The sequence below is a fragment of the Oxyura jamaicensis genome, chromosome 14, assembly GCF_011077185.1.
Source record: "Oxyura jamaicensis isolate SHBP4307 breed ruddy duck chromosome 14, BPBGC_Ojam_1.0, whole genome shotgun sequence".
NCBI lineage: Eukaryota > Metazoa > Chordata > Aves > Anseriformes > Anatidae > Oxyura > Oxyura jamaicensis.
This window is the reverse complement of record NC_048906.1, coordinates 2,690,324-2,718,312: the sequence shown is the minus strand read 5'-3', so window position 1 is coordinate 2,718,312 and position 27,989 is coordinate 2,690,324. Positions and strand designations below refer to the sequence as shown.

General features: G+C 60.4%; 3 protein-coding genes and 1 long non-coding RNA gene across 6 annotated transcripts in view; 3 read left to right on the top strand and 1 right to left on the bottom strand.

The window, feature by feature from the left end:
• The window catches only part of SLC5A10 (solute carrier family 5 member 10), a 35,146-nt gene extending 26,447 nt beyond the window's left edge, over positions 1 to 8,699 (top strand). The window contains exons 9-15 of the mRNA XM_035339727.1: positions 3,292 to 3,399; positions 3,619 to 3,769; positions 6,813 to 6,981; positions 7,355 to 7,570; positions 7,712 to 7,793; positions 7,909 to 8,222; positions 8,256 to 8,699. Of these exons, the coding sequence (XP_035195618.1) occupies positions 3,292 to 3,399; positions 3,619 to 3,769; positions 6,813 to 6,981; positions 7,355 to 7,570; positions 7,712 to 7,793; positions 7,909 to 8,069 (887 nt within the window). The 3' untranslated portion in view covers positions 8,070 to 8,222; positions 8,256 to 8,699. The remainder of the gene's footprint in view (positions 1 to 3,291; positions 3,400 to 3,618; positions 3,770 to 6,812; positions 6,982 to 7,354; positions 7,571 to 7,711; positions 7,794 to 7,908; positions 8,223 to 8,255) is intronic.
• Positions 8,700 to 8,745: 46 nt separating this feature from the next.
• GRAP (GRB2 related adaptor protein) lies at positions 8,746 to 13,999 on the bottom strand. The gene is made up of 5 exons (XM_035339749.1): positions 13,253 to 13,999; positions 12,085 to 12,182; positions 11,005 to 11,127; positions 9,829 to 9,997; positions 8,746 to 9,243 (listed from the first exon to the last, which is right to left on the bottom strand). Exons 1-5 carry the CDS (start codon positions 13,328 to 13,330, stop codon positions 9,058 to 9,060), a joined length of 654 nt encoding a protein of 217 aa, XP_035195640.1. The 5' UTR covers positions 13,331 to 13,999; the 3' UTR covers positions 8,746 to 9,057.
• Positions 14,000 to 15,974: 1,975 nt separating this feature from the next.
• Positions 15,975 to 23,514, top strand: LOC118174428. The gene is made up of 2 exons (XR_004754658.1): positions 15,975 to 16,405; positions 21,122 to 23,514. It is a non-coding gene; the product is annotated as an uncharacterized LOC118174428 (long non-coding RNA).
• A 3,672-nt stretch (positions 23,515 to 27,186) lies between these two features.
• Positions 27,187 to 27,989, top strand: part of EPN2 (epsin 2) — a 41,344-nt gene continuing 40,541 nt past the window's right edge. For all 3 annotated transcript variants that reach the window (XM_035339726.1, XM_035339725.1, XM_035339724.1), the window contains exon 1: positions 27,187 to 27,357. The gene's annotated coding sequence lies outside the window, so the exon portion shown is untranslated. The remainder of the gene's footprint in view (positions 27,358 to 27,989) is intronic.

Genomic DNA, 27,989 nt, shown 5'->3' with positions numbered 1-27,989 from the left:
CAGGGATTTGGGTTCTGGTTTGCTGCTGGCTCTGCGGGGAGCGGGGCGAAGCCGGGGGGCACCGCAGTCCCCACGGCGGGTGGATCTGTGCCCTGCGCACACGCGGCTCCGCAGCCTCGTCTACCTCCGGCTCCACGCGCCTCTCATCCTCCGCTCCTCCAACGCGGCGAGAACGCCAAAAAAATGGAAAACAAACGAAGAAAAAACAAACAAAACGGCCTCGCAAAGGGCAGCAGAAGGCTGGGAGTCTCGGCCTGACCGCGCTCTCTGGCTATCGGTGCTGGAGAAGTGGGTCGGCCGTGGGCTTGGTGGCAGCCGGCGTCTCCACCAGCCTCCCGTGCATCTCCCCGGCCGGCAGCGGGGCTGTTCCGGCTCCTGCCCGCGCGCGCGGTGCCGGGTGGACGGCGGGACAGGTAAGAGCAAGAAGTGAAAAGAGGAAAAGCAGAGGAGTGATTCATCGCTCCGCCCTGCCCCACCTGCAGTCACATGCTGCTTCACACATTCCCAGCCTTGTTCGGGCATTAACTCTTTCGGACGGTGCTGTGCTCGCCGCTTCGCTGCGTGCTGGGGTCCCCGAGCGCCTGTGGAGGTCTGCTGGGGGGTGTCCCCAAAAAGCAGCAGCTCTGCCCTAGCGATAACCCCCTGTGTGTGCTGCTTTCCAGCAAAGTGTCCCTGCCCCCTGCTTAACCCCTCCGGCACCAGGCATGGCAGCCCCCGTGAGAGCAGGGAGCAGCTCGGAGCCGAGGGGAAACCTCCTCGGCTTGGGGCAGGGTGCGCAGCGGGGACACGGTCACACGCTGGACCTTGCTGCGGCAGCCAGCGATAACAGTGAGACAGGTGAAGAAACCACCCTGCATTCGTCAGCCGGTGATCACAAACCAGGAACGTGGAGCTTCTGACTCGGAAACCCGGGCAAAGATGAATTTCAGGAATCGGGGTCAGCTCCTCGCACTGATGCGAGCGAGGAAAACGCCACGGGCCGTGTCTCGCTCCGTCGCTTTGGTGCAGTTGATCTGGATTCGCAGCCGTGTAAATGAGAGCCCCGCTTGAGTCAGCATCCTAAGGCAAAGCCGCCTGCTCGCCCGTCAAAGGGCTCCCCTCTGGAGCCCCGCATCACCCCGGCTGCCCCGGCCCCACGGCACCGCTGCCCCGACGCCGTGCCTGGCACGGAGCCCAGGGAGGGCCTGGAGAGGTGAAAGGGAAGCATGCAGAAAGGGGGGAAATTCCAGCGTGGCTTTCTCAGAAATAAACCACGGCAAGCTGTTGGTCTTTAGGCTGTGACAATGGACTCGGGGGACATGGGGACTGAGGCGTGCAGGATGCTGGGGACAAATCTGAGCCTTTCTTCCCATTCTGCCCATTTCTTGCTTCTTCTCTCACTGTCCTGGGAGGGCACTTTCACCTCTGGCTCTGCTCGTTGCTGGGGTGCACGGGAGGAGGAGATGCTCGGACCAGGGCTGGGAGCGTGCTGGGGACGTACCCAGCTCCGCCGCCCCGTCTGCCCCGTGCCTCGTTGTATGGCAGGCGTTGTGCAAGGAGATTTGTGGTCGCTTTAGAGGGGTGTGTGCGTGATTATGATTTATTGCATGGCAGAATTAATGCACAAGGGAAACGGCGTCGCATCGGTGCCGTGCCGTGATGGCTCATACGGCCGCGCTGGCCACGGCTTTGGGATTGCGGAGCCCCACGGCCTGAAGCTTCGCCTGATCCAGCCCCTGCGTGGGGACACGATGTAGGGGGACAGCGGGGCCTCGTGGGGGTGTGGGTCACAGCCTGAGCTGGTGGCAGAGCCGCTACGGGCAGCACATGGCCTGGCCGAGCTGCAGGGACAAGGGGCTGGCACCAAGGTGCGACGCCGTGGCTGCGCTTTTCCTCCTCTTTTCCTTAAAATCCCCTGCAGGCCACCCTTGATGACTGCGTCGTGCTGAGCTCAGCGCTAGCCGGGCTCGTTATTTTGGTGTTTTCCTGCATATCCAGCTCTCTCCTCTGATTTACCCTGGTGCAGGCAAGGAGCTGTCAGCTCCTTTTGAACCCGCTGCCTGCCGCAGGGACAGGTCGGTCCCCACCGTCACCGTGTCCCTGCTCCCCCGGCCGGGCAGAGCCCTCCCGGTGCCCCAGCTCCCCCAGCCCCTGCCCTGCACCTGGCACCGTGCTCCTCCCAGCCGCAGAGGGAAGCGTTAATTACAAGCTCCCAATTAATTTCCCATCTCTAGCAGAGGGCCTAATGACACAGCAGGGTGCGACGCTGGGCTCTGCCAGGCTGGGCTCCGCTGCCCGCGCGCTGCCGGGGCTCACCGAGGGGTTTGGCAGCAGCAGCACCCAGCCCCACCGGGTGTCTGCTCGGGGCTGCGGCACCCAGACGCTGCTTTGCCCTCGGGAGCAGCTTCCACCCGCAGCTTTGCATGGAGCCAGGCGCAGCGTGGTGCTTTGGCGAGGGGGAAACCGAGGCACGGAGCGGTGACGGCAGCTTTACTCACAGCTGCTGGATGACAGAGGCCCGGCGCTCATCTAAGCGAGGGCAAAGGTGGAAAACCAGCTTGTAGCCTGCTCCTGCTGTGCCGGGGTGAGTCCGTGCCCGGCTCGGCGTTGCGAAGCTGGAGGAGCCCGCATCCTGTCCCCTTTGTAGGGTTTGCAGCGCAGACGCCGGGTGTGTGGTGCCCCTGGGGTCTGCAAGGGTGTGAGCGCGGGAAGGGGGGCACCCGAAGGAAAACGGGGTGGAGGGCTGGGGCGCACAAATCCCATGGGATACCCAGCACGTCGCATCGCTTCCTCGCCTTCCTATGGGCCCCGCAGCCAGGCTTGTGCAGGGGTTGCTCGCGCACGTCCCCGTGCTCCTCGGGGAGAGGATGCCGACCTGAGAGCCAGCCGGGGCATTAATATTTATGCCCGACATTAATTTCCATCCATTTCAATATTTTATGAGCGTAACAATAAAAAAGGGCTCAACACCCATTGAGGCACCTAAGTAATTGGGCGTTGACTGTCCTGGCGCGCTGCCGAGTGCGTTGCGGGGAGCTGTGGGTGCTGCCCATGCGGAGGTAATTGCCCCAACGGTGCACCAACCCGCCTGCCCCGTGCTCCTCCAGGTCCCAGCAGGGCTCTGGGGCCACCCTGGGGTGCCTGTTGTGGGGTTTAACGCGGGCAGGGCTCCGCGGGGTGAGATCCAGCCTGGGTATGGTGCTTGGGGCTGGGCTGGGTGTAGGGCAGCGGGAGGCTGGGGGGTGCTGGAGGGTGCTGGCTCGCTCTGGGAGCTTCACCTGCCTCCATCCTCACCTTCTTCTGTCCCCCCAGATGCCGTGGCCTGCGTGGACCCCGAGGAATGCACCCGTGTGTGCGGGGTGGCCGTGGGCTGCTCCAACATCGCCTACCCCAAGCTGGTGGTGGAGCTGATGCCCAGCGGTAGGTCGTGACCGTCTTCTCAGGGGGTTTTGCCCACGCAGCCCCCTCCCCAGTGACCCCCAGCAGCGAGGCCAGGGGATGCGGGTGGTCCCGGTGTCCCAGGGTGGAGCTGGGCGTCCCCAGACCCCATCCGTGCCCCTGTGCATGCGCAGAGGGGATGGTTGGGGCCCTCCACCCCGCTGTCCCCAGCCACAGGCTGACATTCCCTCCCTTCCGCAGGGCTGTGGGGTCTGATGATCGCCGTGATGATGGCCGCGCTCATGTCCTCCCTCACCTCCATATTCAACAGCAGCAGCACCCTCTTCACCATGGACATCTGGAGGAGGCTGAGGCCGGGAGCCGGCGAGCGGGAGCTGCTCTTGGTGGGCAGGTAGGGACCGAGGGCTTGGGGGACACCCAGGGTTTTGGGGACACCCAGGGTTTCGGGGAGACCGGCAGGGCCGGTCCAGCCCTCTGTGATCTGCCTTTGTGTCTGGAGCCTGCGCTCAGCCCGGCTGCAAAGCGCCGTGGTTGAGGAAGGAAAACAAAGCCCTTGCATTATTTTATGCATGGAAACCTTGGAGATGCAGATGGGGCTCACGGAGTGTTTGGAGAGGCTGAGATGTGCCCTCAAAAAGAGCTCAGAGGGGCCGGGCTCAGCCACTGCCCCACTTCACCAGGTGGCAATGGGTGGCACAACCCCGGTGTGCCCCGGGGGTGTCGGGTCCTGGCCCCCAGCCCGGTGCCGGGGGGTGCCTGGGGCCCTGCAGCCACCCGCGGTGCCGTGCTCGGGGCGGCACATTCAGCGCCGGGGCATGCCCAGCACGGGGCCTGCTGAGCAGGAGGCAATGACAAGGAGGAAATCTGGGTCAGGCCTTCGGCTGGGCTGGGTCTTTCCGGAGGATTTGCTGGCCCCGCTTGTGCGGTGATGCAAGGCAGGAGGCTGCGGGAGGGCGATTTTTGGCACCCCCCATCTCCAGGTGTGGGAAGGTGTCAAGCTGCCTGCAGTGGCACAGCTGCCCGGGTGGGCACAGGAACTGGTGGCTGTGCCTATAAAGGTGGGTAAAGCAACGCGGGGGCTCTGGGGAGGATGGCTGATGGATGTTTGCAATGCGCTTCGCCCGCCCTGGGCAGGAACCAAGGGTTCCCCCAGGATTGCTCCGAATTTCTCCAGCCATTCTCCCAGGATAATTCCCTGCAATTCAGAACAGCACCGGGACAGGCACGTCTATAAACAGTGCCCGTATTTCCATAGGAGCCTGGAAATAATTTCACAGGTGCTGAAGAAATAGCTGGGCGCCAGCTGTGGGTACAGCAAACGAGAAATCTTTCAGGAAGGAAAAAAGCTGCATGAGCTGCAAGGGCCAGCGCGGGGACACAGGGCTCGGGGTGGTTCCCGAGCAGCCCCGGTCCAACCCCTCAGCATCCTCACGCCGGGCATGTCCCATCCGGTTCCATGGGGAGGAAAAGGATTTGCTCATCCTCTGCTTGCTCAGCAGCGAGGCGAGGCCGGGGAACAATGCCCCGCGTCCTGCGAGCCGAGGGGCGCCCGCCCAGCACCACGCCGGGGCCGCTGCCTGTGCCGTGATTCATCGCGGGTGTTCGGCTCTTTCACAACGCGTTTGCCGTAATCACGACACCCATGGGTGCCCTATCGCCACCCCGGGGAAGAGCTGCCCCTGGCCAGGGCTGATCTTGAGCTCGAAGGGGATTTTCTCAGCCCGGGAAGGCTCCGGTGCAGGAGCGATGGCTGGGAGCAGGGTGCCCAGCTGCCCGTGCCCCCCGAGCATCGCGCTGTGCCGATGGTGTTCCCAGCGGGGCCAGGAGCGCTGAGCCATCCCTCCCGTGCGGTGCGGCCTGAGGGGCTGGGAAGGGCTCCTGGCTCCCTGGGTCTGGGGATTTTTGCTCACACACAGCAGTGTCACCCAGCTGGAAATCCCCACTCACGTTTCTCTGTGGCTGGGTGATGGCACGGGTGGCGAAGATGGAGATAAGGCAGGGAGAGGTGGGCTGGAGAAACCCTTCCTGCAGCAAGGGCAGGACTGTGGCCCAGCTGCAAGCCAGCCCCGGGCTCCCGCACCTGCATGACCTTCCAGCATCATCTGTGGGTTAGAGAAACCCCAAACGTGGTTTTTTTTGTCCACCCCGTGGGTCAGGGAGGGCGTTTTGCACTTGGGTCGCTTCCTCTTTCCGGAGAGGCAGATGGGCGGTAGCAGAGAGCGACTGTGTCTAGAGAGATGCATTCACTGCTTTCTATTTCTTTCTTTTTATTTTTATTTTTAATACTTCTGCTTTTTGAGCTGAGCAGATGGAGCTTTAGGTAATTCTGTGAAGCTGCACACCGTAAACAAGCGGGGCTGAGCTATAAATACAGCAGCGCTGAGCAGCGCCACGGAGCTGCTCTCCAGCCTGCTCCGGGCACTGAGGGCTTGGCGCAGCTCCTGGCTCGCTCCGTCCTTGGCTGAGCTGTGCTTGGTTGGCTTTTGGGCTTTGTCCTGCTCAGACTGGTCCCAAAAATCCGGGGTTTGGCCAATGCCTCCTTGTTTCTGATTAAAGCGAGGCAGCGGAGTGCAGCTGGGACCGGGGCGAGGATGGGGACGCTTGGGGACACCTCAGCTTTGTCTGGGTGTGGAGGTGATGAGAGCATCACCTGCAGAGCCCACATCAGGTCAAAGCACCCACGGCTGGGGGCTTTTCAGAGGAAAAGTGCCCTTTGCCTGGTGTTTCCCCATGGGGGGTGCAAATTATCAGCCCCCCAGGCAGGGCGAGGGGCGCTGGGAGCAGTCACCTGCCCGGTGCTGCGGGATGGAGCCGGCACTGGTGCAATTACTGCGGCGCCTTGTGCAACTTTTATGAGCTTGGGGACTGCGGGATTAGGCTCTGTGTTCGAGGTGACATTTCCATAAGTGCCTGCGGGATGTGCAAGGCTCCATCCGGAGCCCCAGGGGCAAGGTGGCCCGTGGCCGGGGTCATCCCCCGTGGGACCGTGCCCAGGTGGTGGCACCCTGCCCTCGCCATCCCCCCCCCCGGGGAAGGCTGCGGCACCGGCTCCTCCTGCAGCCGGTGGGCAGGGAGGGAAGGAGCCGGGGAGGGTTCCAGGAGCACGGCAGTGACATGAAACAGCCTCAGCCCCGGGCACGTCTGACCTGAGCCCAGACAAAGCATCGCAGCGTCTGGCAGCGGCGTTCTCACCGCGACGGGTGAGAAACCACACGGGGCAGGAGCATCCTGCCCGGCCCCGGGGATGTCACCATGTGTGATGGGCATCCTCCCACTGCCCTCGGGGGTAAAACCTGCCCGCATCCCCCAGCCAGCTCTTCTGCATCAACCTCTGCTGCGGGGCACCCCGGGGGAGATCTCCCATTGCCTGGGGTGTCCGGTGGTGGTGGTGGTGGCACGGGTGTCACCGCACAGCGCACCGCTGTCCCTCGCAGGGTGGTCACGGTGGTGCTGGTGGTCCTCAGCGTGGTCTGGCTCCCCATCCTGCAGAGCTCCAGCGGCGGGCAGCTCTACGTCTACATCCAGGCTGTCACCAGCTCGCTGGCTCCTCCCGTCACCGCAGTGTTCGTCCTGGCCGTCTTCTGGCCCCGCGCTAACGAGCAGGTCGGTGACTGGGGACGTGGGGACAGCCAGGGGACAGGGGGTGGCGGAAACACCTCCGCAGGTGTCTGGGGGAAGAGGTGGGGAGGTGGCACTGGAGCAAAAGTCCCGAGGTGGCATTTCTGGGGGCTGTGGTGAGGAGGAAGAGGAGGAGGAGGAGGCAGGAGCTGCCATGCATGGCCACCAGCGGGGCTGGCGGGGGACATCCCCTGCAGAGCGGGTGCAGGTTTGGCTCAGGTCTCAGCTGGTGTGCACGGGGCTGCGCGTCCCCTTTCAACGTCTGTCCCGTGGGGTTGTCCCCACCACGGTTTTTGTCCCCTGCTGGGGTGACAGTCCGTCCCCCTCCGGCTGTCCCCCCATGACCTTTGCTTTGCAGGGAGCTTTCTGGGGCTTGATGGCGGGGCTGGCGCTGGGGCTGGCCAGGATGGGGCTGGAGCTGGCGTACCCCTCGCCCCACTGCGGGGTCCCCGACCGGCGGCCCTGGCTGCTGGCCCACCTGCACTACCTGCACTTCGCCGTGCTGCTGTGTGCTGCCACGGGAGCCGTCGTGGTGGGGGGCAGCCTGCTGTCCCCCCCGCCGCCCCCTGACAGGGTGAGCAGCGCATATGGGTACCCAGGACCCCTCGCCCCAGACCCCTTTGGCTGGAGACACCGGTGGCACCTGGGGCTGTGCCCTGAGCTCTGCCGGGGGTGTCCCGGGGGTGTTTTCTCACCGAATCTCACCCGGTTCCAGCTGCGGGATCTCACCTGGTGGAGCCTGCCGTGGAAGCCCCCCCAGCCCTCCGTGGACGGCACATCCCAGGGACCCCTGGATGGTGAGCGTGCCCTCAGGGGCATCCCACACGGGTGGCATCCCCGGTGCCCCCATGGCACGGTGCCTCAGTTTCCCCGTGGTCTCCTGTCCCCCTGCCCACCATCTCTTTGTGCCAGGCCCCTGCTCAGCCTCCCCAGGCAGCCGGCACCCAGCGAAGGCCGAGGGACCCCCGGCCCTGAGGGATACCACGGAGCCCCCCGTCTGGACCCGGGTCTGCAACATCAACGCCGTTATCCTGGTGTGCATCAATATTTTCTGCTACGCCTATTTTGCCTAGCAGCCTCGTCAGCCCCCCACGGGGGAGGGGAATGGGAGGAGAATTTGGGTGATCTTTTCTATTTGTCGTGTGTGGGACGTGGGGAGTTTAAATCCACGGGCGCAACGAGCTGGGTGCTCTCGGCACCGTGTGTCCCAGGGGACCATGAGGGCTGTGCCAGGGGACGGTGAGGTCTGGGCCCAGGAGGGGGGGGGGGGGGGGGGGGGGGGCCGTGCATGGGGACAGAGAGCCCCCCGGGTGAGGCTTTGGGGTGGGCACACGGGGCTGCGGGGAGGACAGCAGGCAGGGCCCAACCTCCATGAAACAGCAGCTGCGAGGAGGAGGCCGCACTCGAGGGTTTCATCCAAACACACTTTACTAGCTCTAAATAAAATATTAAAAAGCCACAGTTTGCAGCTACAAACAGCACCAGCAGGACTGAATTCCTCCGGGGCAGCCGGTCCTGGCACCCTGCACAGCGTTACCCAGCCCAGGCCACGTCCCGGCCATGTTTCGGCTGCCTGCAGCTCTCCGGGGAGCAGGGGCTTCGAAAGGTCCTGGCGAGGAGCTGCCACCCGTCGCAGCCCCGGCAAGAAGCCAGTCCGGGCTGGGTCTGCCGCGGTGTTTTCCATTTACTGGGCACGGGACTGCGGCGGCTCGGCGCGGCGGTGGGGGCGGTTGCGGGTGCCAGCAGCGCAGCCTTCCCTCCCCGGCAGGAGCTGGGCTCCAGCCGCTCCCCTCGGCAGCTCCAGAGAAGTTTTTACGCCCCTTGGATTTTGCTTTTGATTTTTTTTGGCCCTACGCTTCCTCCCGCCGGATTATTTGTCGGCACTGGCAGCAGGGCAGCCTCGGGATGGAAGCCTGGCCAGCCTGGCCTCCACCCTTGGCACGGCCTCCGCCGCTGGCACGGCCTCCGTGGGAGGACCCTCGCCAGCATCTGCAGCCCACGGGGCGTGGGGACGGTGTGGGGACGGTGAGGGGCCACGTGCAGAGCGGGGCAGCGGGCAGCTCACTTGTGCAGGGGGTGGACGTAGTTGCGGGGGAAGAGGCCGACGCGCCCGTAAATCTTGCCCTGCCACCAGTTGGGGTCGGGGCAGTCCAGCACCTCGATGATGTCCCCGCGGTAGAAGGGCAGCTGGGAGCTGTCGTGGGCCGAGAAGTCGAACTGGGCTTGCACAAATTTGGGTCTCCTCACCTGGAGGGAAGTGCAAGGTCAGGTCAGTGGTGGGTCCCTCTGCACCGGGCACCCAACGTTGGGGGGGACACTGTGACACCGCGGGGTGAGGACCGGATTACGAGGGGGCTTGGGCACCTGCTTTGAAGATTAGGGTTGGGAATGGAGAAAATCCTGCCATGGGGAGAGACAAGGAGCCCCGGGTGTAAGGCAGAGCCCTGGGGTGCAAGAGGAGGACCGCAGGGTGCAGTGCTCCTGTTCCTGCTCCCAGCAGAGCCCCCTGGGCACCCTGCCCCTCGGAGGCACCCATCTCAACGCCAGCCCAGCTCCCAGCACCCAGTTTCACCTCCACAGTCACTGCCCCAGGGCACAGCTTTGCGGGTGCCGGGCTCTCCCAGATGTCACCCCCATCCCGAGGGATGGCACCGTGGGCATGGCAAAGCCTGCCCCACCAAGCTGCACCCAAGGCTCTCCTCCAGCCTGCCCGTGGGGTTCCCTCACCCCACCATTATCTCCTTCCCCACAGCACTGCGTGGCCGGGGTGCTCCGCCGCCCCCCGCCCTGCTCCACACCATCCCACACAGCCTCCCAGCCCCCCAGCGGCACCTCGGGGCTCTGGTCGTCGTCCCGGAGGAAGATCTGCTGCTTCTTGGCGATGGTGGTGGTCCTGTAGAAGTCCACCAGCTCGTTGAGGGAGTTGAACTTCTCCTCCCAGAGGAAATACTTGCCGTTGCGCTCCCGGAGCACCTTGAAATGCTGGACGTGCTGCCCGTAGCTGCGGGTGGAGCACGGATGTTACCCCGGGCACCCAAACCCCTTCCAGCATCGCGTGCAGAGCCCAGGGGATGCCTGGGGGTCCTGCTACCCCCATCCTGTCCTGGCTGGGGGTGGCAGTGGCATTTGGGGCCTGAACACCCACAGAGGACAGGTAGGAGAGCGGGGTGACCATAGGTTTGGGTGCTGGTGAGCCTCAGGGGACCCTAAGTCCCAGGAGGATGGAGCAGGCTGGGTTTTCCCCCGTTGTCCCTGTGTGCTGGCACCTCCTCGGGGTGTCCCTGGGGGTGGCAGCTTGGGGTCTCTGTGCCGTGGGGCTGGCCCAGGGCTGCTGCATGTCCCCAGCGCTGCCAGCGCCCCGGGCAGGGGCAGGGACCGGGCCACGCTGGTGACGCAGGGCAGAGCGCGGCTCCCTTTCATTATGGGCAAGAACCTCCTTAAATGCTTAATTAGAGATTAGCAGCGTGAGAAAGTGCCTGGCTGGCCTGGGGCCGGCTCCTGCACCCTGGTCCTTGGCAGGGAAGGGGCAGCAATGGGGCGAGAGCCCCGGGGCAGGCTCTGCCTGCTGGCACACCTCCTCGCAGCCCTGGCTGCCGATGCCAAAAAACACTGGCCCCGCGGCACTGGGATGCTGTGGCACTGGATGTGTCCCCTGGGTGATGCTCTGGGCGATTTGTTCCTGCAGGGCATGAGCTTGCAGCTTGGTCCCAGCCCCGTAGCTACCTGCGTGGCTGTCTTTGGGGGCACCCCAACCTGCAGACCCTGCGGTGTTGCCCCGGCGGGGGCGAAGCAGCGACGCGGCCCATCGCAGGAAACCGTGGGGACAGAGGCGGAGCGCGGCGCTGCGGGTGGGAGGAAGGCCTGTGGGAGGCCGTGCTCAGCACCCCCAGCACCCTGCTGGCTAACACATACCGTTCTGCACCAGGGCAGCCTGGCACCCTCAGCCCCTGGTCCCCAAAATAGGGCTGGGGCCCCCTGCCCACCCCCCTGCATCCCTCAGGCACTCACTTGACAGACACGGAGAACTCCCCCGGGGCGCTCTCGCTCTCGCGGATGAGGAAGGCACCCAGGTACTTGCGCTTGAGGAGCAGCTCCTCCGCCAGGTGCCGGGAGATCCTGCCCGCGTACCACCTGCAAGGGGCACCTGGCTCAGCACCACCGACCCCGCAGGTGCCCCGGGGCTGCGTTGGCCCCACGAGGACACCAAGCAGGGTTCGTGCAACATCGCCGGCAGCCACCGCTGCATCCTGTCCCTGCCTTGTCCCCCGCCGTGCCACGGGTCCCCCCCTTTCCCCCCTCCACAACTCACAGCCCGATGTAGGAACAGCCCTGCCGGGTGCTCGGGGGGGGATCTGCAGAGCAGAAACCCCTACGTGCCGGGGTGAAGCCACCGAAACGAGGTAGAGGAGCAGGGGAGAGGGGAGAGTCCCCAGGCTCCATCACTGCCAAAGCTGCCCCCGAATATCTGGGAGCAGCAGGCACCGGGCACAGCCTCTGCTGCCTGTTAAAACCACCGGGGAGCTGACGGCCAGGGCTTGAGCACAAAGCATCGCCCGGCCCCAGCCTCCAGGTGCTGCACGCAGGAGGCCGGGTCCCACCCAGCCCGGCTTGTTCCCCGAGCACCCAGCGGCGGCAGCGTCCGCCCCGGGCTCCCTCCTGCTCCCCAGCTGCAGCCCCGAGCAGATTTCGCTACGGCATTTAAATGTGATTTACCAGGGGATAATGATACATAAAACACAGGTTAAAACAGGGATAAATTATGCTGGGCTTTAATAACACGGTAATAGGATTGTGTCTAATGCAGTTGTAATCCCGTAATACTTTGTTGTTCCCCGATTATCATTTATTTAGCGGGCAGCCCGGCGCGAGGATGAGTTTCTGTGCGTCTGGGGTGCGTGGGTGCGCCGCCACCTTTGGTGGTGCTGGCAAAAGGCTCGCCCAGCATCGCCGCCCCATCGCTCCGTGACTCGGTTTCCCCCCGTGCGGGGCTGCCCTGGCTCAGGGCCGACCTTTGGGCACCAGGGCCCACGGCTGGGATCGCTGCCAGGGGGCTGGGACAGGACACCCCGGCGCTGGGGTGGTACTTACGGGTGAGGCTTGACCTTGATGTAGTTTTTGGGGACGAAGCCCTCGCAGCCGTACAGCTCGGCCTTGTACCAGTTCTGGTCGTCTTCCATGTTGAGGATCTAGGGAGGGAGAGGAGCAGAGAGGCATCAGCCCGGCCAACATCCCTGCCGCAGATCCTGGCCCCCACGTGGGTCAGCTGTCCCGTGTCACCCCCAAAATCTGGGGGGCTCTGACATTTTGCACAAGACAGGGTGTTCAGGGCAGCCACGCAGAGCGGGCTGCTCACCCTGAGCCCTCCACGGCTTGAGGTTTGGCTCACCTGCCTGGCATCACCCCAAACCCCCGGCCAGGGAAGGGGGTAAAACCCAGCCCCAGAGGAGCCGGGCTGCAGCCAGCCCTGGTGCCCCCCGGGGCGATGGCAGCGTGGGAGGACGCGTCCCGGTGCGAGCAGGAGGGCTGTGACACCCGTTTGTGTGCGACACCATTTTCCAGCCTCCCACGCAGGGGCCCCGGGGCGGCTGCACAGCTGTGCAAACAGGATCCGAAACCCTATAGGGCTGCGGGGAAAACACGCCGGGGAGGCAGGGCCAGGGGATGCGTGTGGCAGCTTTGGGCCCCCGGCGTGATGGCCGTGCCCTCGCCATCCCCGGGGGCTGGTGCTGCTGCGTGCCCGGGGGTGCTGCAGGGTGCTGGGGGCTGGGAGCAGCCCCCGGTGCTGTGCCATCAGCCCCATGGAGAGGTCTTGGTGGTGTGGTGCGGGAGCCCTTGTCCCCGTGGTGGGGCTGTGGTGTCTGGGGGGGTTTTGAGGCTCCCCAAAGTTTTTTTTGGCAGCCGAGTGAACCCCGAAGACAAGTGCCCTGGTGGGTGTTTGGAGCCCTTGATGTTGCTGTGGGGCAGGGGAAAAATGTGTTTCAGCCCCAAAACGGAGCTCGGCTGGTGCCACCGATGCCCCAATAACCAGGGAGGCCGCATGCCACATCCCAGCCAGGACCTCTCTGGAGATGTGCCCGGTGGCACGGACGAGCAGTACCCTCCACTGCTGGGGATGCTGCTCTGCACCCCAAAACCTCAAAGAATGCCTCCTTCTCCCCACAGAAAGCCCCAAATAGGCATCAAAGCCAGGAGCAATGAAAGCACCGGCGTTGCCCTACGTCCCCTCTCCTTCCCCCCAGCCAGCAAAGCCCCGTACCTTCAGCGTGTCCCCTTTCTGGAAGGGCAGCTCGTCCTTCTCCGTCGCCTGGAAGTTGTACAGGGCCACCGACTCCATCCCGCCGGCTGCCGAGGGGCGCGAGCGGGAGCCCCCCGGGGCTGCGTGGGGCTCGCTGCCCCACGGCGCGGGGCTGTGGGGCGCGGGGCAGGCGCACGGCGGGCAGGAAACCACGCTGATGTCAGCGCCCCGCCGGGGCGAAGCGGCGAGCGCCACGAGGGATGCCGCCTGCCAGCAGGCACGGCTGCCCAGATGTGCCACCCAAAGGAGCTGCCCAGATGCGGAGGGTCCCGCTCGGACCGTTTGTTGGTGCCTGTGGGATTTTGGAAGGGAACCGGACGGCGACGGGCTGGGCGCACGGGTCGAGGATGTGGGTGAAGCGTGCGAGCGCTGCTGGGGGAGGCTTTGATGTCTCGTAGGGGCTGAGCGCCCCCGGCGCAGCCTGCGGGAGGTGGCTCGGTGGGAACGGTTCTTTCTGCAGGCGTGGGGATGCAATCACAGCGGGACGGGCAGAGGAGGAGATAAAGGGGGTGGATGCACGCACCTGGTTTCTCTGGAAATCAGACCGAAAACAACGTGCCAGGTGCCAGCCTCCAAGCAGCGAGGCATCCGCATGGCTGTTCCTGGCCTTTTGGGGCTGTTTTGGGGGCTGATTTTTCCAGCTTTCCTTTTGCAGGAAAAAAACAAAACAAAACAAAACAAAACACAACTATCCCTTTTAGACCAAAATGACTTCCTGCCGCTCTCGTGGGCTGCAGGCACCGTGCGCGCAGGGCTCGGCGAGGTCCCTGACACCACAAAACCTTCCCGGCGCATGCGTGGGCCGAGGCACGAAGCACACAGAAAATCCGCCGGGCGCTGTCTTGGCTTTGCAGTGAGGAATTAAACCAGGGACAGCTGCGGCTCAGTCCCTCCCAACGGGCCTGGGCATTTTTTCCAGCAGGAAGCCGCTGCCATCTGCCCAGGGAGGAACGAGCCACGGTGCTTGGTGTCCATGGGAAGCAGAGAGGGATGAGCAGGGTGTCCCTGGGTGTCCCTGCACCCGGTGGTGCACTGGTCCCTGGCCATTATCCCCAGCATGGTCCCAGGGGAAGCGGAGAGGCTGGGAAGGCCGGATGGAGGGGTGGGGGGGGACGTGGGAACTGGGTGTGTGTGCTCGCTGTCACGAGGAGGACGGGATGTGGCGAGTCCCTGCGGTCACCGCAGCCCAGCCAGAGCCGGGGGACAGGGCTGGAGCTCAGCTGTGGGGCGAGAGTCCCGTCCCTGCAGCCCCAAGGGAGCAGGGCTGGACGGTGCCTGGAGAAACCGCCCCGCAGAGCCAGCCAAAGGGGCTGATCCTGCACCGCTGAGCCCACGTGCGGGGAGGATTTGGTCCTTGCCCCTTCTGCTTCTGGTTGCCAAGGGCACCGGGTGGGCGCAGAGGTGTCGGGGAGCCGGGAGGAGGTGGGTTCCCAGCAGGTTTTGGAGCAGAACGGAGCAGGATGGTGGCCCCGATGGAGGCATTTTGGGGCCCAGCTTCCTTGGGGACGTGGCTTGGGGCACCTTGGGGTGTTGGGCATGGAGCCAGGCACGGGGCTGCGCCACCCTGCGGGACAATGGGGTGACAGAGGGCACCCGCGGCCTCGGCGCAGCAGCCGGACTCAGGACCGGAGCAGGATTGGGTCCTGCCAGCAGATGGCAGCAGTACCCAGGGCGACTCTGGGGACACTGGGGACAGTGCCACACGCCACCCTGCTCATGCTGGGCAGCCCCTTCGGCATCTCTGCCCTGCCACCGCCCGCACCGCGTCCCCCTCCCCGTCCCCCCTTGCTGCTGCCCAGCAGGGATCTGGACCCTCCCAGCCCCCAAGTCCCCGTGCATGGGGTGCAATTCCTCTGTTTCCTTCCCATTTGTGGGTCTGGGACCGTGGGCACGCCGGGGGTTTCACCCCATGGGCCATGAGCATCCCGGTCCATCAGAATTGGACGTGCCTGCTGCCTCCTGGCCTCCAGCTGCCTCCTTCCCCGGGGAAACCCTTCTGCCTCCTCGTGAGCAGCCCCAAACCTCCCCTACCCCACTCTTGCCCCATCTCAGAGCCCCCCTGGAGGGATCCCAGACCCCACAGCACCCCGAGCCCCGCAGCGCTCAGCTCCCGGAGCCAGTGGCTGACTAACCACGGGCCTGAGCCATCCAAAAAACCTCAAACCAAGTTGTTGGTTTTTTTTTTTTTTCCCTCCCTCTAGCGTTTTGCCAAGGATCCATATCCGTACAGCACACGCCGTACTGGCGCAGGGAGGAGCCCGTCCCTGCAGCTCCATCCGCAGGCGGTGGGTGCTGAGCCCTGGGCCGGATCCTGCTGGGTCTGCCCCACACCCCTGCACCCCCTGCGTGCCCCTGGGGTTTGGGGGGTCCCAGGGGTGCTGGGTGGTCACCGCAGGTGGGTGTCAGAGCCTGCAGCATGGAGCAAGATGCTGCGAGCATCGGCCCGGCTTGCGAGGAGACCCCGAGGGACGAGGAGGAGCTCCGTGGGTGCCACCACTCGCCCACGCCACCTCTGCCTGCAGATGGGGGAATTTTGTGGCCCTGGGGACAGGCAGAGGAGGGTGCTGTGGGTGCTGGCATCGCCCCTTCCCCTTGGCATGAGGTTTGGGAGTCGGCTCTTCCCGCAGAGCGCGTCCCGTTCGCCCCCGGTGTAAGTGGGATGGGAAACGGGAACCCCACGGGTGGGAGCCTGGCTGTGGGGTCTCACTTCTGGGCCTTTGTTTTGGGCTGATGGGTGCAAGCAGTGCCCGTGCCTGGCTCTGGGGACAGGCACTGCCTCCGTTTTGGTTTAGGGACACGGCTGTGATGGATACTCGGTGAGGATCACTCGTGGAGAGGGTAAAGTTAATGAGTTAACCAGCAGCAGCTGCGGGCTGGGCACCCCCTGGGCCCTACAAAAGGAGGTGGAGGCCCCCAGCTGGGTTTTTGCTGGTGGACAGGGGATGCTCTGCACCATGGGGTGACTCCAGGACCCGCTGCCTCCTTCCTCATCCCAACCAACCCCACTCTGCTTTTGGCTGCCTGAGCAGCGTCTCGTTGTGCCGGCTGAAACAGCTTCAAAAAGCTTGAACCTGCCGGGTGCTGCTCCGCAAATATCCCACGGAGGCTTCTGGGGTGAGAAACCACCACGGCACCCGGCCCTCCTGCTTGGAGCTGGGCTGTCTGCGTGCCTTGTGGGGGAGGTGAGCTTCCCATAACCATGCTCGTTGGTAGGCTGGTGCCATGGTGTGCGGAGGGGCTGGGGTTTTCCCTGCTGCTTCTTGTAGCCCCCTGGGGAGCCCCCCTGGGTTGTTGGGGCTGGGAAGCCAGGAGGCTGCTCACCGAGCCAGCACAGTGATGGAGGGCTCCTGCTGCTCAGTTTCACGGGAGAGAAGTCAAAAGGATCCCTTTAATGTGGGGCTGGGTGCGGAGGCTGTGTGCTGGGGGTGTTTGCCCCGGAGGAAGGCTCCTGGTGGGGCAGGAGGGCTCCGCAGCACGTGAAGGGCTCGTGCCAGGGAAGCCGTGTTCGTGCTCGCACCCTGACACAACCCGCTACAGGAACAGCTTCTGAGAAGCTCCCCCTCCACAGTGACATCTGTTATTTTTCTGGGATTTAAAAAGATTTTTTTTTTTTTTAAAAAAAAGAGAAGCCTTGTGCGTAGGTGAGGGGACGCTGCCGCTGCGGTGACTCAGAGGGGATGTCTGTGACTCCTGAGAGCAGCAGCGGTCTGGGCAGCACTTGTGAATGATGGCTGGCAAAGGGGAGGCTGCGCTCTCCATCAGAGAAGCAGTCCAATTTCAGTTCCTCCTTAGGGCTGGCTTGTTAACAAAGAAGTTATTAATAACCAATTAAGCCCGAGCTCACGTCACGCCTTCCTCTGGAAGCGCGGCAAGAGCCTCTGCGGTTCCTCCTTCGGCACCGTACCCACCCGCTGCTGCACGCATGGGGGCCGGATTCGGGGGTCCACGTGGGGCTGTGGGGGGATAAACACATGCAGGGGACGTTCTCTGGGGGCAGGAGGCAGGGATGGGGGTGACCTCTGCTGCTGGGGTGGCTCAGGGCTCATTTTGGCTGGAGCGGCAGTGGGTGCCTGCTGAGCCCATCGTGCCGATGGCAGCGCTGTGTGGTGGGGTCTGGTCAGCCCCAGGGCAGAAGTGGGGGTGCTGGAGCCATTTGGGGTGCCTGGAGGGAGGAGGATGTGTGTGTGGCCATGTCCTTGGGCAGCGGGGAGGCCGCTGGAGCGGCGCCCGCCGGGATAATTCACCGGGTGCCGGATGCGCCGTAAAAACCAGAGAATCCAGGCACTGTGCTCCTCCTGAAACCGGCTATTCAGGAGAGAGATGAGGAAGACAAGAGGGAGGAAGCGGAGGGGAGATGCAGCACTGAAGCCTTCTGTCTGGCCGGGGCGGATGCAGGTGCAGCTGCGGATTCCCCGGATGCTCCGGCTGCTCCGCGCCGCCCTTTCCTGCGGGGACAGAGGAGATGAAGGCAGGAGTCCCCGTCCCCCCTTTGTCTCGCCTTTTGCTCTGATTTATTCTCGCCGCTGCAGCGTCTGGGGCGGCTCCTCCTGTAGTCTGGGCCTCGAGGTGGCAGGTCTGCGGGGATTCTCTGAGGTCTGATAAAGGGGTGAGCTGTCTCAGGGGGTTTGTGACCTCTCTCCCCTCCCCAGCTGCCTGCCCTCAGGAAATGTTGAGAGATGAAGTAGTTTTGAAATCTCTGCCCAGCCCATCAGCAGCTTGGTCTGAGATGAGCCAACAGCATCGGAGGCTGTGAGGAGGAGTCCACGCACGTGGCATCGTCAGTCCTTAGCCACACAGGGCCACATAACCACCTTCATTTTTACAGAAAATCCAGCTGAATAAGGACACCACCGCTGCTTTGGTGGCACATCGCTGCCTCGTGCCATTTTCGCCTGCACATGGTGAGAGGAAAGAGTGAGCAAAGACTGGAGGAGGCCACAATAAAACTGGTGGATCCTTCCCTGGGGCTGCGTCAGATTGTGATTTCTGACACATCGGCTGTGGCAATCCGGGGTAATTTCACTGAAGCCTCGCCAGATAGCCGCCTGTGTAAAGGAGGCAGGATCTGGCCCGACTGTTTTAAAGGAACACTGCCCAGCGGATAGCCCTGGGATGCATGCTTTTCTGCCTGCCTCTTAGCAAACAGCACTCACGCAGGGCAGTGCCTCACTTCTAATGGGAAGCTGGGGCACTGCTCTCCCTAGAAATGCTCCTGCAGTGCCGCAAGTGACAGTGTTTGCTCCAATGGAGGAGTTCATGGGGTATCCAGGAACCTGGGCCACCCCCAGCGATGGCCCAGGAGCAGTGTGGCTCCAGGGCTTCAGCTCGAGTGCCATAAGCTATGAGCATTAGCACAGTTGTACAAACCTTTCCCATGTAGGTGTACGTACAGCATGTGCATACATTGAGATGCGCTCGCAGTACCCAGCAAAGTATATGCAAAATAATCGGAGCCTGTGTTTATATAAAGTATTCCCTCCAGCTGGGTGTTCCTTTCAGCTCACCAGGCAGCGAGCTTCTGAAATGCAGCTTTGCTATCTTCCTTCCCTTCTTTTCCCCCCTCTCGGTCTGAAAGAGGAACTGGTTTTGGTTTTTGGGGTTTTGCTGGGGAGCCCTGGCTGACCGACAGTCCTGGTCCTCACGGGCGTTGCGTGTCCCGTTGGCTCGGAGAGCTCGCGATGAGGCAGCAGAGGATGTAGGGGTGCATTGTGTCTGCATGTTGTCGCGGTGCATTTGTGTTGCATGCTGCTCTCCCACCGTGCTGGAGGAAGGTTCGGGAGGGAGCTGGTGTCACACCAGATGGCCCTGTTGGTCCCCCCAGCTGCAGGACTGGGATTTCAGCTGCTCCAGACTTCCTTGGAGGAACTGGGGACCTGTGGGGCAGTGGGGATGGTCAGCACCAAGCACACCAGGCACAGAGCTGGTGTCTCTCCTGGGAGACCCTCAAAACCAGTTCAGGCAAGGGCTCCAGCCTGGATGCCTGCCTTTTTTTCCCTCTGGGGATTAACCCGAGGTCTGCAGCGCAAGCTGGTGTTTGCTGCTCCCTCAGCTGGGCTCAGCAATGCAGCCTCCAGTGGCTTGCAGCTGCACTATTCCCGGCTCCCCAGGGCAGTGACATTTACTGCTTCACTAGATCATTTTAGCATGTGTTTAAATCTACCATGTAGGACAGGCTCTGAACACCCCGGGTGCTGAAGGCTGAGAAAGCATGCCACCTGCCTACAAGGCTTAGATGGCCTCCAGGATGTAAAACATGCCAGTTAATGGAGAGTCTGGGGAAAGGCATATGGAGGTGGGAGCTTTTGGGAGCAGCCCAGGACAGCCCTGCTCAGGAGAGCTGAGAGCATGTGAACGTTCTTCATCCCTGCTTTCACATACGACATATGGGCAGGTCTGATGTGCAGAGCCGTGGGGCGGCATATGGGAAGGTAGGAGCATCTCTCCTGCTCAAAATTAATGGTGGCCAGTCAGAATCACAGCACTGTTAGTGATCGACAGTGAATGGTGGAGGAAAAATACTGGAAATGAGTGAACAGAAATATTTCCTTATGTTCTCCTAGCACCCAATGGCACGGGGCTTGGATGTGTCTGAACTAGCTGTGACTTTGTGTATAAGATGAATCTTGAAAAAGGCACCCAAGAATTGCAGCATCTCAGTTTTTCACCTCCCCCAGGCTCTGATTTTGGTGCAAAATGGGATGTGGTGCCCTGCCCAGACGGAAGAAGTGAGTCTCATATTTCTCTCTCATGATAACGGAGTGCAAGCAGGAAAAGCTGGCCCACTCCTTGCAAAAGTCTGTAATGAAAAATTGCAAGTGGAACAATAGAGAGCAATGCACACACAGTGCTCACAGGGAAGCATCTGCCCATTTTTCTCTTGGGAGCCAGACTGGTGGCTTCAGCGGAGGAAATCACAGCCCTTCCTTTCCAAGCGGTTAAGACCCTTCCAAGTATAAGTTACTTTTAGGCCTTGCTGTGCAGGTGTCAGAGCTGTTCTTCCAGCCCACTGGTGACCCACAGGGGATTTTCAGTACTGAGGCAGTTCAGGCTTACTTGGCTTTCATTCTTACCAAGCAGGTTATTCAGTTTACGCTTCTCTGCAAAGGCCATTTTCAGTATTGCTAAAATCTGTTGTGGCTGTAGCAGCTTGCACCCCCCTCCAGGCTCGTGAAGTGACATGCAAGGGCTGAAAGAGGCTTCTTGAGGGACAGAGGAAGCCTATGGTCTGCAGCAACTTGCTTTGCAGTTATTTCTGCTTGAGGTTGAGCTTGTGGTTTTTGCCCCAGAAGAAATGGGGCCGTGCACAGCCAGTTCCCAGCAGCGCTGGTACTTGCCTCATCCCTTCTCTGATCAGAAATGTTTGACTTCTGAAGATCAGAAGGGAGCGGGTTCCTTTGGCTTCCCCTAACGTTCACAAAGTCAGGGAGCGCTCTTGTATTTCTCCACCTCACTCAGTCCTTAAGAATGTGGAAGCTCGTGGGAGTATTAATTACAGACAATTATAACCTGCTTGGCCAGCTGTCACGCTCAAATGGCTACTGAAACCAGCTATCGCAGAAGATGCAGGTTGTCCTTACAGGCTCATCTCAACCAAGGGAGCCTCCTGGTTCAGGGGCTGGCAGAGCAGTTGTCCAGCACGACTGATCCGTGGAGCAGCTCAGCCAGATAGCATTAGGATCGAGTGTGCTCGGAGCATTTCTTGCCTGCAGTGTTTGTGCTACAAAGTCCTGATGGCTTGTCACGAATCTCTCCCAGCCCTGCTGGTGAATTTTTAATCTGCTTGTTGATTACACGGGGACCATGTATTTACAGCTCTGCGCTGGTGTTTAGTTTTTGCACCAGGAAATTACCTGGGAAGACCTGTTGGGGATGAGATGCTCTGTGACCGGCCGGCAGCGACAAGCTAGGAGCTGTGACCATGAATACAGATGTGAAAGTTGTGACTGGATTTGTGAGCCTGGGAACTGAGGAAGTTCAGTTGCAGAAGTGGGAATCAGAAACCTTGAAATGGGACCGAGAAATTAAGCAACTGCCGGGGTGCTGTGCAAACACAAACCCAATAGACAGCCCTCAGTTTTCATCTGTCAAGGGAAAAACCACCAGCTTTTCAGCTGTGATAATCAGCGATGGGCATCCAGCTGTAATCCAGGGGCTCAGTAGCTCCGCATTATCAATCCTCTGGTTTAAAAGAGGGAGCTCAACATGTCTGTGGCTTCCAGTACTTGGCACGCTCCAGGGGTCCTGTCTCGCTACTGAGAGCGGTGTCATGAAACTTCTGCACTATAAATGGCTGTAGATGTATGCTGTAGATATAAAGCTGATTTCTCAGGGCTATAGGCAGATGTGGCTTGCCAGATGTGATTTACAGGACAAAAACACATGCAGGAAGCTCCCTGGACCAGGCAATGCCTCAGGTCCATGTCTGAGCACCTCCTTGGTGTGATAACACCGATTTCAATATTTCTCCCCCTGATTCACCCCAGTTAAGTGGCAGATGAATCACCATGCTTTACCTCTGGTAGGCAAGACGGTGCTTTGCTCATAGGCCCTGAATTTTTGTGCTTGAATACGAGACTTTTGGACTCGAGTCTTTCTGACATGGCTATGGTTGCTGCTGAGAGCTGACACCGCTCTCATGGGCTGTCTGCTTGGTTGTATGTTTTATTTATCAAAAAAATGCTTTCCTCCCTGCTTACTTGTAGCATACGAGGTCTTTTTTTCCTGTCCATCGAGGTAGGAGCAGCCGAGCTCGCTGTCCCAGCACACCAGGAGAGGAAAACAGTGTCTGGGCAGCCCGGGGAGCCAGCAGCACAGCTCCTGGCAGGGTGTTTTCCCTCAAGGTGAGGAAGGCCAGGGAGGAGGGAGGATAATCTCCGGCCATGTGAGGTCCTTGCACAACACCCCCACTCATCCTGCAGTCGGCCTGCTATTATGAGGCCCAGATGGGTCTGAGGATGGGCCTGGGGCGAAAGGGAGGGCCCGACTCTTCGGGTGACATTCTTTGGGTGGCTGCTGCGATGATAAAGAGGAACTCTGGCGGGTGACGTTGCCTATCAGGCCCTTCCTGGCAGGAAGTTCTCTCATCACGACAAGGAGGAAGCCAAGAGGGACAGCACGGGCTGTACTGACCGCAAGGGAATCTTGTCTTCCAGCACGGGGCTAAAGGCTCCTGGTGACCTGCTCTGTGGAACCGGCCGGCAGCAAAATGAGGCCGTCTTCATGGAAAAATGCTCTGGGAATGAGTGTGCACGCAGAACTGTGCAGGCAGCCCCAGATGTACCAGTGCTCCCAGCCTGGGAACAGGCAGCAAAGCCACGCTGGCTGTATCCGACTGAAGAAAAACATGTCCTCTGTGGACAGGGTCCTGTCCCCTGCTTTCTGCTGACATGAACGCTCGTCTGACCTTCTGCTGAGCTGGTTCAGGGAGCTAAACTGGCTGAAATGTAACCCTCCCCCTCTAAAAAGTGATTAGTTCTCACCACAGCTGGTGTTGGCCAGCGCTGGCGGTAGGGAGGAAATGGACAGGGTGCTGGGGGTGGTGGAGGAAGGGCAGAAACCACAACACCCTGACTTGGGTCAATTAAAACTTGTGGAATTTCACCCTAAGGCTCCAGTGGGTTTTAGTGTAAGCAGTGCAGTGGCCTTGGCTTCTCGATGTGGCACGGGGAGAAACTGCACCTATGGAGCAGTAAGGAGAAAGGAATGAGGGAAGGTGCCTGCGGATGAGAAGGGCCTGAACTTCTAAAACACACCACTTGGTAATTACTATAACTAAGCACATTTCAAATGTCACCGCCTCTTGCACTGTCACTGCGTATTCATTTTGAGAAAAACAATGTGCTGGGCTTGCATTCTTTCTCCTCTTTTCATGAATCTGCTAACGTATTCAGAAAAGATCTGTTTTGAAAGCCCGTATTTGAGGTGTATTAATTTTGAACTTGTCAGAATGAACGTTTGTATTGGAAACAGTTCTACAAGGCTTGCCTGCATCACAAATGAAACTAAAACCATCGTGCTCACTGTAAACGTGCTCTATTTTGATTAAACTTGGGTTGTTTCCAGCTGAACTCAGGCATGGGTTTATTGGGGCACACTCTTCCCTATTCATCATCCTGATTTTGCTCTTTGTAGCTATACTTACTTAAAATGTAGTTGATGATTAAGGAAAATAATCTAAACCAAACTAGATCTGATAGGAAATCAACTTATTCTGGTCCTCCTCAGCTTTTAGACAAACGCTATAGACATGGTCTGGCTGCTGACCCTGTGGATCCCTGCATCCAGTTAAAGCAGACACCAGTGTAACTCAGACTTTGCATATTTCAACTCAAGATTCATGACTCCATGAGGGAATAATATGAGGTGAACATCACTTCGTATAAATCTGAATATATTCCATATCACTGTCAGCAATATGCAGATGGCTCAGAAAATTTAGAAGAGAAGACTGTGCTTGCTGAGAAATGTCTTGCTTCTTTGGCTCCGAGGCCAATAATGACTGCCTTTGCCCATATTCTCATTTAGTTAGATTTCCAAAATTGGGTCCTAAAGGATTCGAGTCCTTATTTTACCCCATGCAGGAGCCTTTGGCTTCTGAGGGATGCTGAGAAATGCAGGCTCCCACTGGAATCAGGACGAGCGGAGGGTGCCCAGCCTCCTGATACATCAAGCAGGTTCTTGCTTGGCTGCTTAATAATGAGTTAAATGCCGAACATTAAACACCTTCATTAGATAGGTGATGCTAGTCTATTTTTGAATTGATTCCTTTGAAGACCTATAGGTTAGGAGTGGGAAGGGAAATTGGTAATGGAGCAAAAATGACTGTGATTTAGAGATTGAATTGCATGCAGCTAGAGCCATGCATCAGGATAATGAGATTCAGTCTTGTTTGGTTACAAGCACTGGAGACAGAAGCAGAAAATGTGATCCTCCAAGCCAGCTCTCAGGAAATGAGAAACAATAGAGTGAGGAAATCAAATTTCAAACTGCAGGGATATATTTATCGAGTTTTCCTTAGATTTTTTTGCAGAGCTTTTTGGCGTTCTCCATGCAGCTTTTTTTTTCTGTATTTTTTTTTCGGTCAGCTGACATATGGCTGGAGGATTAGATCACTGTAAAGCACGGTTGTTTGTGACCTATTTGTTAATGCGGGGCTGGGGTCACCGAGAAGAGACGAATGTACTTGTCATTGTTCAGTGCTTCTCAAGTGCTGTTCCTGTTGTCAGTCACACTGTGGCCAGACATTTGGAACAAACTCATTAGCTAATTAGTGGTGTGCTCAGCCCCACGTGGCGGCAGTTGCTGTGTGGGCGATATTCACATTATGGCTGTGGAACAGGCCCTCCTGGGGCTTCCTGGCAGCCGCTCTTTGCTAGGTTAGCTAGGAGGGCAGCCGTGGCCGGGCAGAGCTGGGAGAGGCTGCGCCTGCCTCATCTCTGCTGGAAGAGTCTCCTGCATGCCAGGCGTTGCGATGCAGCCCTTCTTGTTATCCTTGTGCTCCTTGTGGCGTGGAGGCCCCTTCACTCCCACTCGTGGGGTTCGCTGCCTCCATCTGCCTTCTCCGTGTGCTCTGCTGCCCAAGCAGTTACTGGGGAGACACCGTGGTTATCAGCTTCTGATGCTGAACTCATGTTGCAATCATGGCCTTGAACTCTAGCTCTGCCAACACAACTGAAATGTGCTGTGAACAACCTGATAGTGTCATGGGTCAACATGCAAGGCGTGGTACAGCCTGTTCAGAGGACAGAACTGGGAAGGACAGTTTGCTATGCTAGCACCTGGGTTTAAAATCACAGGGCAAGCAGCGGTGACCTGCTGAGGCTGATATGCAAGAAGGGCCACAGATCCACTGCAGAGAGTCTGTGCCCACTGTGGGTGTCCTCGGGAGACCGCCAGAAGGGATTGTCCCATTGCAGCCTGGGCAAATCTCTCCTGGTGCAGCTGTATTGATTTGGGCAACACGGCCAGCCTAGCACAAACACCATGATTTAAGGTGTTAACACAAGTGTAATAAAAAAGAGCTTAGTTTTACTTGGGTGGCTTGTTTTGCCCATGCTGAGTGACTTGATCTGGTTGATAGAAATTAGTTTTGTTGATACAGGTGTGCCAGCTGTAGGAGTTCTTTGCTGGGTTCGTTTATTTGTACACTTGCTCTGTAGACAGAACGCAAGAAACGCCTGGGATGGAGCTGGAAGCGGAGAAGAAGCTCCCACCTGTTTCTGAGAGTTGTCTGTCCAGACCTGGGAGGCAGGTAGGCAGGAGAGAAGGCAGCAGGCACACTCTTATTCTGCACGTTTTATTTTAAACAAGAGCTTTTTTCTTGTTCTTTAGAGCTGTCAGCACCTAATCATTAGGATTAATGAACACGCAGAGAAACATTAGGTTTCCACCATTGCTGTTTTTTTCTAAAGACAAAAAGAGGGAAGTATTCTTTCAGCTCCTGCTGATAGCATCAGATGCTTGCAGATGCTCTATTTTTTCACCCCGAATTTCATTCTGCTTAGCTCTCCTAGCTCAAGGTTAACAGCTAAGCCACTATTGCAGCTAGCTGCAGAAGACTTGGCTTCCCAGCTACCAGATGGTATTCAAAGCATTTGGACTCGCAGCATTTCTAAAACAAGTTCCTTTTAATGCAGCTTACTCTGCTTTGCTGCAGTACGTGTTCTTCAGTATTTAAACCTGAATCCTTCTCAGATTGAGGTCAGTGGGAATTTTGCTACCAGCTCTGAGGGAAGAAGGGCTGGGCTCTAAGTTTGGAGTGCGCGGCCTGGCCTTCCTTTCAATTGAAAAGCACAGCCTTACACGCTGGATTTTGCTCTGTTTCTCTTTGTTTTATTGTGTTTTAATAAGCCAAGATTCCTCAGGAATTTGGGTTTTAAAGGACCAGTAGTGCTACCTGGAGGCAGCCGCACTCATATGAGCAGAGTCCTGCGAGCCAGCTTCCCTCCTGACCTGCACCGACCCTCGCTGTCTCCAGAACAGCCACGTCCCGTTTCCTCGAATTGTCTCACAGTTTTATGATGGGAACAAACACTCAGAGAACCACGAGGAGACCTCTCCCAACCTATGATCCAGGGCACTGCCTTGGTCATTGCTCTGAAAGGGGAAGAACGCGAGCTGCATGCTGCCCGGCTCCTCCTGCCACGCTCCCACCACCACAGCGCAGCTCCCCTTGGCAGGACCACCGAGGTCTTCCTGCAGCTCCTTAACACAGACTCCCCGCCGCCACCCAGAATCACCCCTAAATGCCAAAATTCCATTTGTTTGCATCCCATCGTGAGGGGGGATGACCGTGTCCCTAAATGCCCTAACGCCATCGTTTTGCATCCCGTCCTGAGTGGGAATGACCCAGAAGCGTCTCTGAATGCCCAAATGCCATCATTTGGCATCCCATCCTGCGGGGGATGAGCCAAAAGTGTCCCTAAATGCCCAAACGCCATTATTTTACACCTCATCGTGAGGGGGGGACGACCCCGAATCATCCCTCAACGCCCAAATGCCATCGTTTCGCACCCCATCCTGAGGGGATGCGAGGGGAATGGTGCGCCCCAGGGGCGGCGGGCAGCGATGGCGGCCCGTTGGGGGCCCGGCCACCTCCTGAGGAGAAGGAAATGTCCGCCCTCGGGGCAGGGGGGTCGCGGCCTGAGGGCGGGCCGGGCCGTGAGGAGAAAGCGCTGCGGGGCGGCCCGCCATGGCCGGCTGAGGGGAGAGGAGGAAGAGGAGGGCGAGGAAAGAGAGGGGTGTGAGGAAGGAGAGGCCCCACAGCGTGCAGCGGAGACCTGCAACGCAGCCCCAGCCCCTTTTATCCCCCCACCCCTTCCCCCGCTCCTCTCCCCGCCGCGCCCGGCCCGGTGCCGCGCCTCGGGGCCGCGCTCGGCCGCCGGTTCCGCCTCCTCCGCCGCCCCCCCCCCCCCGGCCGCCGCCATGTTGGATGGTGCGTGTGGGTGTCAAACCCAGCCAGAGGCGGCGGCGGCGGCGGCCGGGCACCGGGACATCGCGACACCGCCACATCGCGACACCCCCCCCCGCAGCCCCTTCCCCGCTCCCCCCTCAGCACGCAGCGCCAGGTCAGTGCGGGAGCCGCGGGTGCGCGCGGTGGGGGGGGGGGGAGCGGCGGAGGAAGCCTCCTATTTTTCTCCCCTTCTCTCCCACCCCTCCATTTCCCCCCTCCCCGGAGCCTTCTCCCTTTCAGCCGCGGGGAGCCGGGGGGGTTGGGGTACGGGCAGGGCCCCCCCTCCGGGGGCTGCGGGGCCTCCCCGCGGCGGGGAGCGGGGCCCGGCGGCGGGGTTAGGGCCGGGCCGGGCCCTGCCGGGGGGTGGGCGGCTGGGGAGGGGCCCGGCCTGCCGCCTGTCCGCCCGGGGGTCCCCGGGGGGGGGGTGGTGGCGGCGGTGGCAGCCCCCCGCGGGGCCGGGGCGGCCTTTGTTGTCTCCATTAGGTCGCTAGCAACAGTTCCCGGCCATCATGGCAGCCCCGGCTGCGAGCAGGAGGCACTGCCAGGAGCTGCCGGGAAAGGTGACTGCGCCCGGGGGCCCCCCCGGGGCGGGGAAGGGGGGGGGGGAAGGGGGGGGGGGGGGGGGGGGGGGACCGACCCCGAAACCCCCGGACCCCGAAACCCCCAGACTCCAAAACCTCGGCCCTAAAACCCCCAGACCCAGCCCTCAGCCCCGCTCCCCCCTCGGCCCCGCATCCCCCTGAGGGG

What these genes read in the sequence shown, in the direction of transcription:
- GRAP (XM_035339749.1), bottom strand. Translation starts at nt 13,330, where the DNA reads ATGGAGTCGGTGGCCCTGTACAACTTCCAGGCGACGGAGAAGGACGAG. An exon ending in ATCAAGGTCAAGCCTCACCC is followed by an intron (nt 11,128 to 12,084) that starts GTAAGTACCACC and finishes TGCCCCTTGCAG; the next exon opens with GTGGTACGCGGGCAGGATCT. An exon ending in GAGTTCTCCGTGTCTGTCAA is followed by an intron (nt 9,998 to 11,004) that starts GTGAGTGCCTGA and finishes CTCCACCCGCAG; the next exon opens with CTACGGGCAGCACGTCCAGC.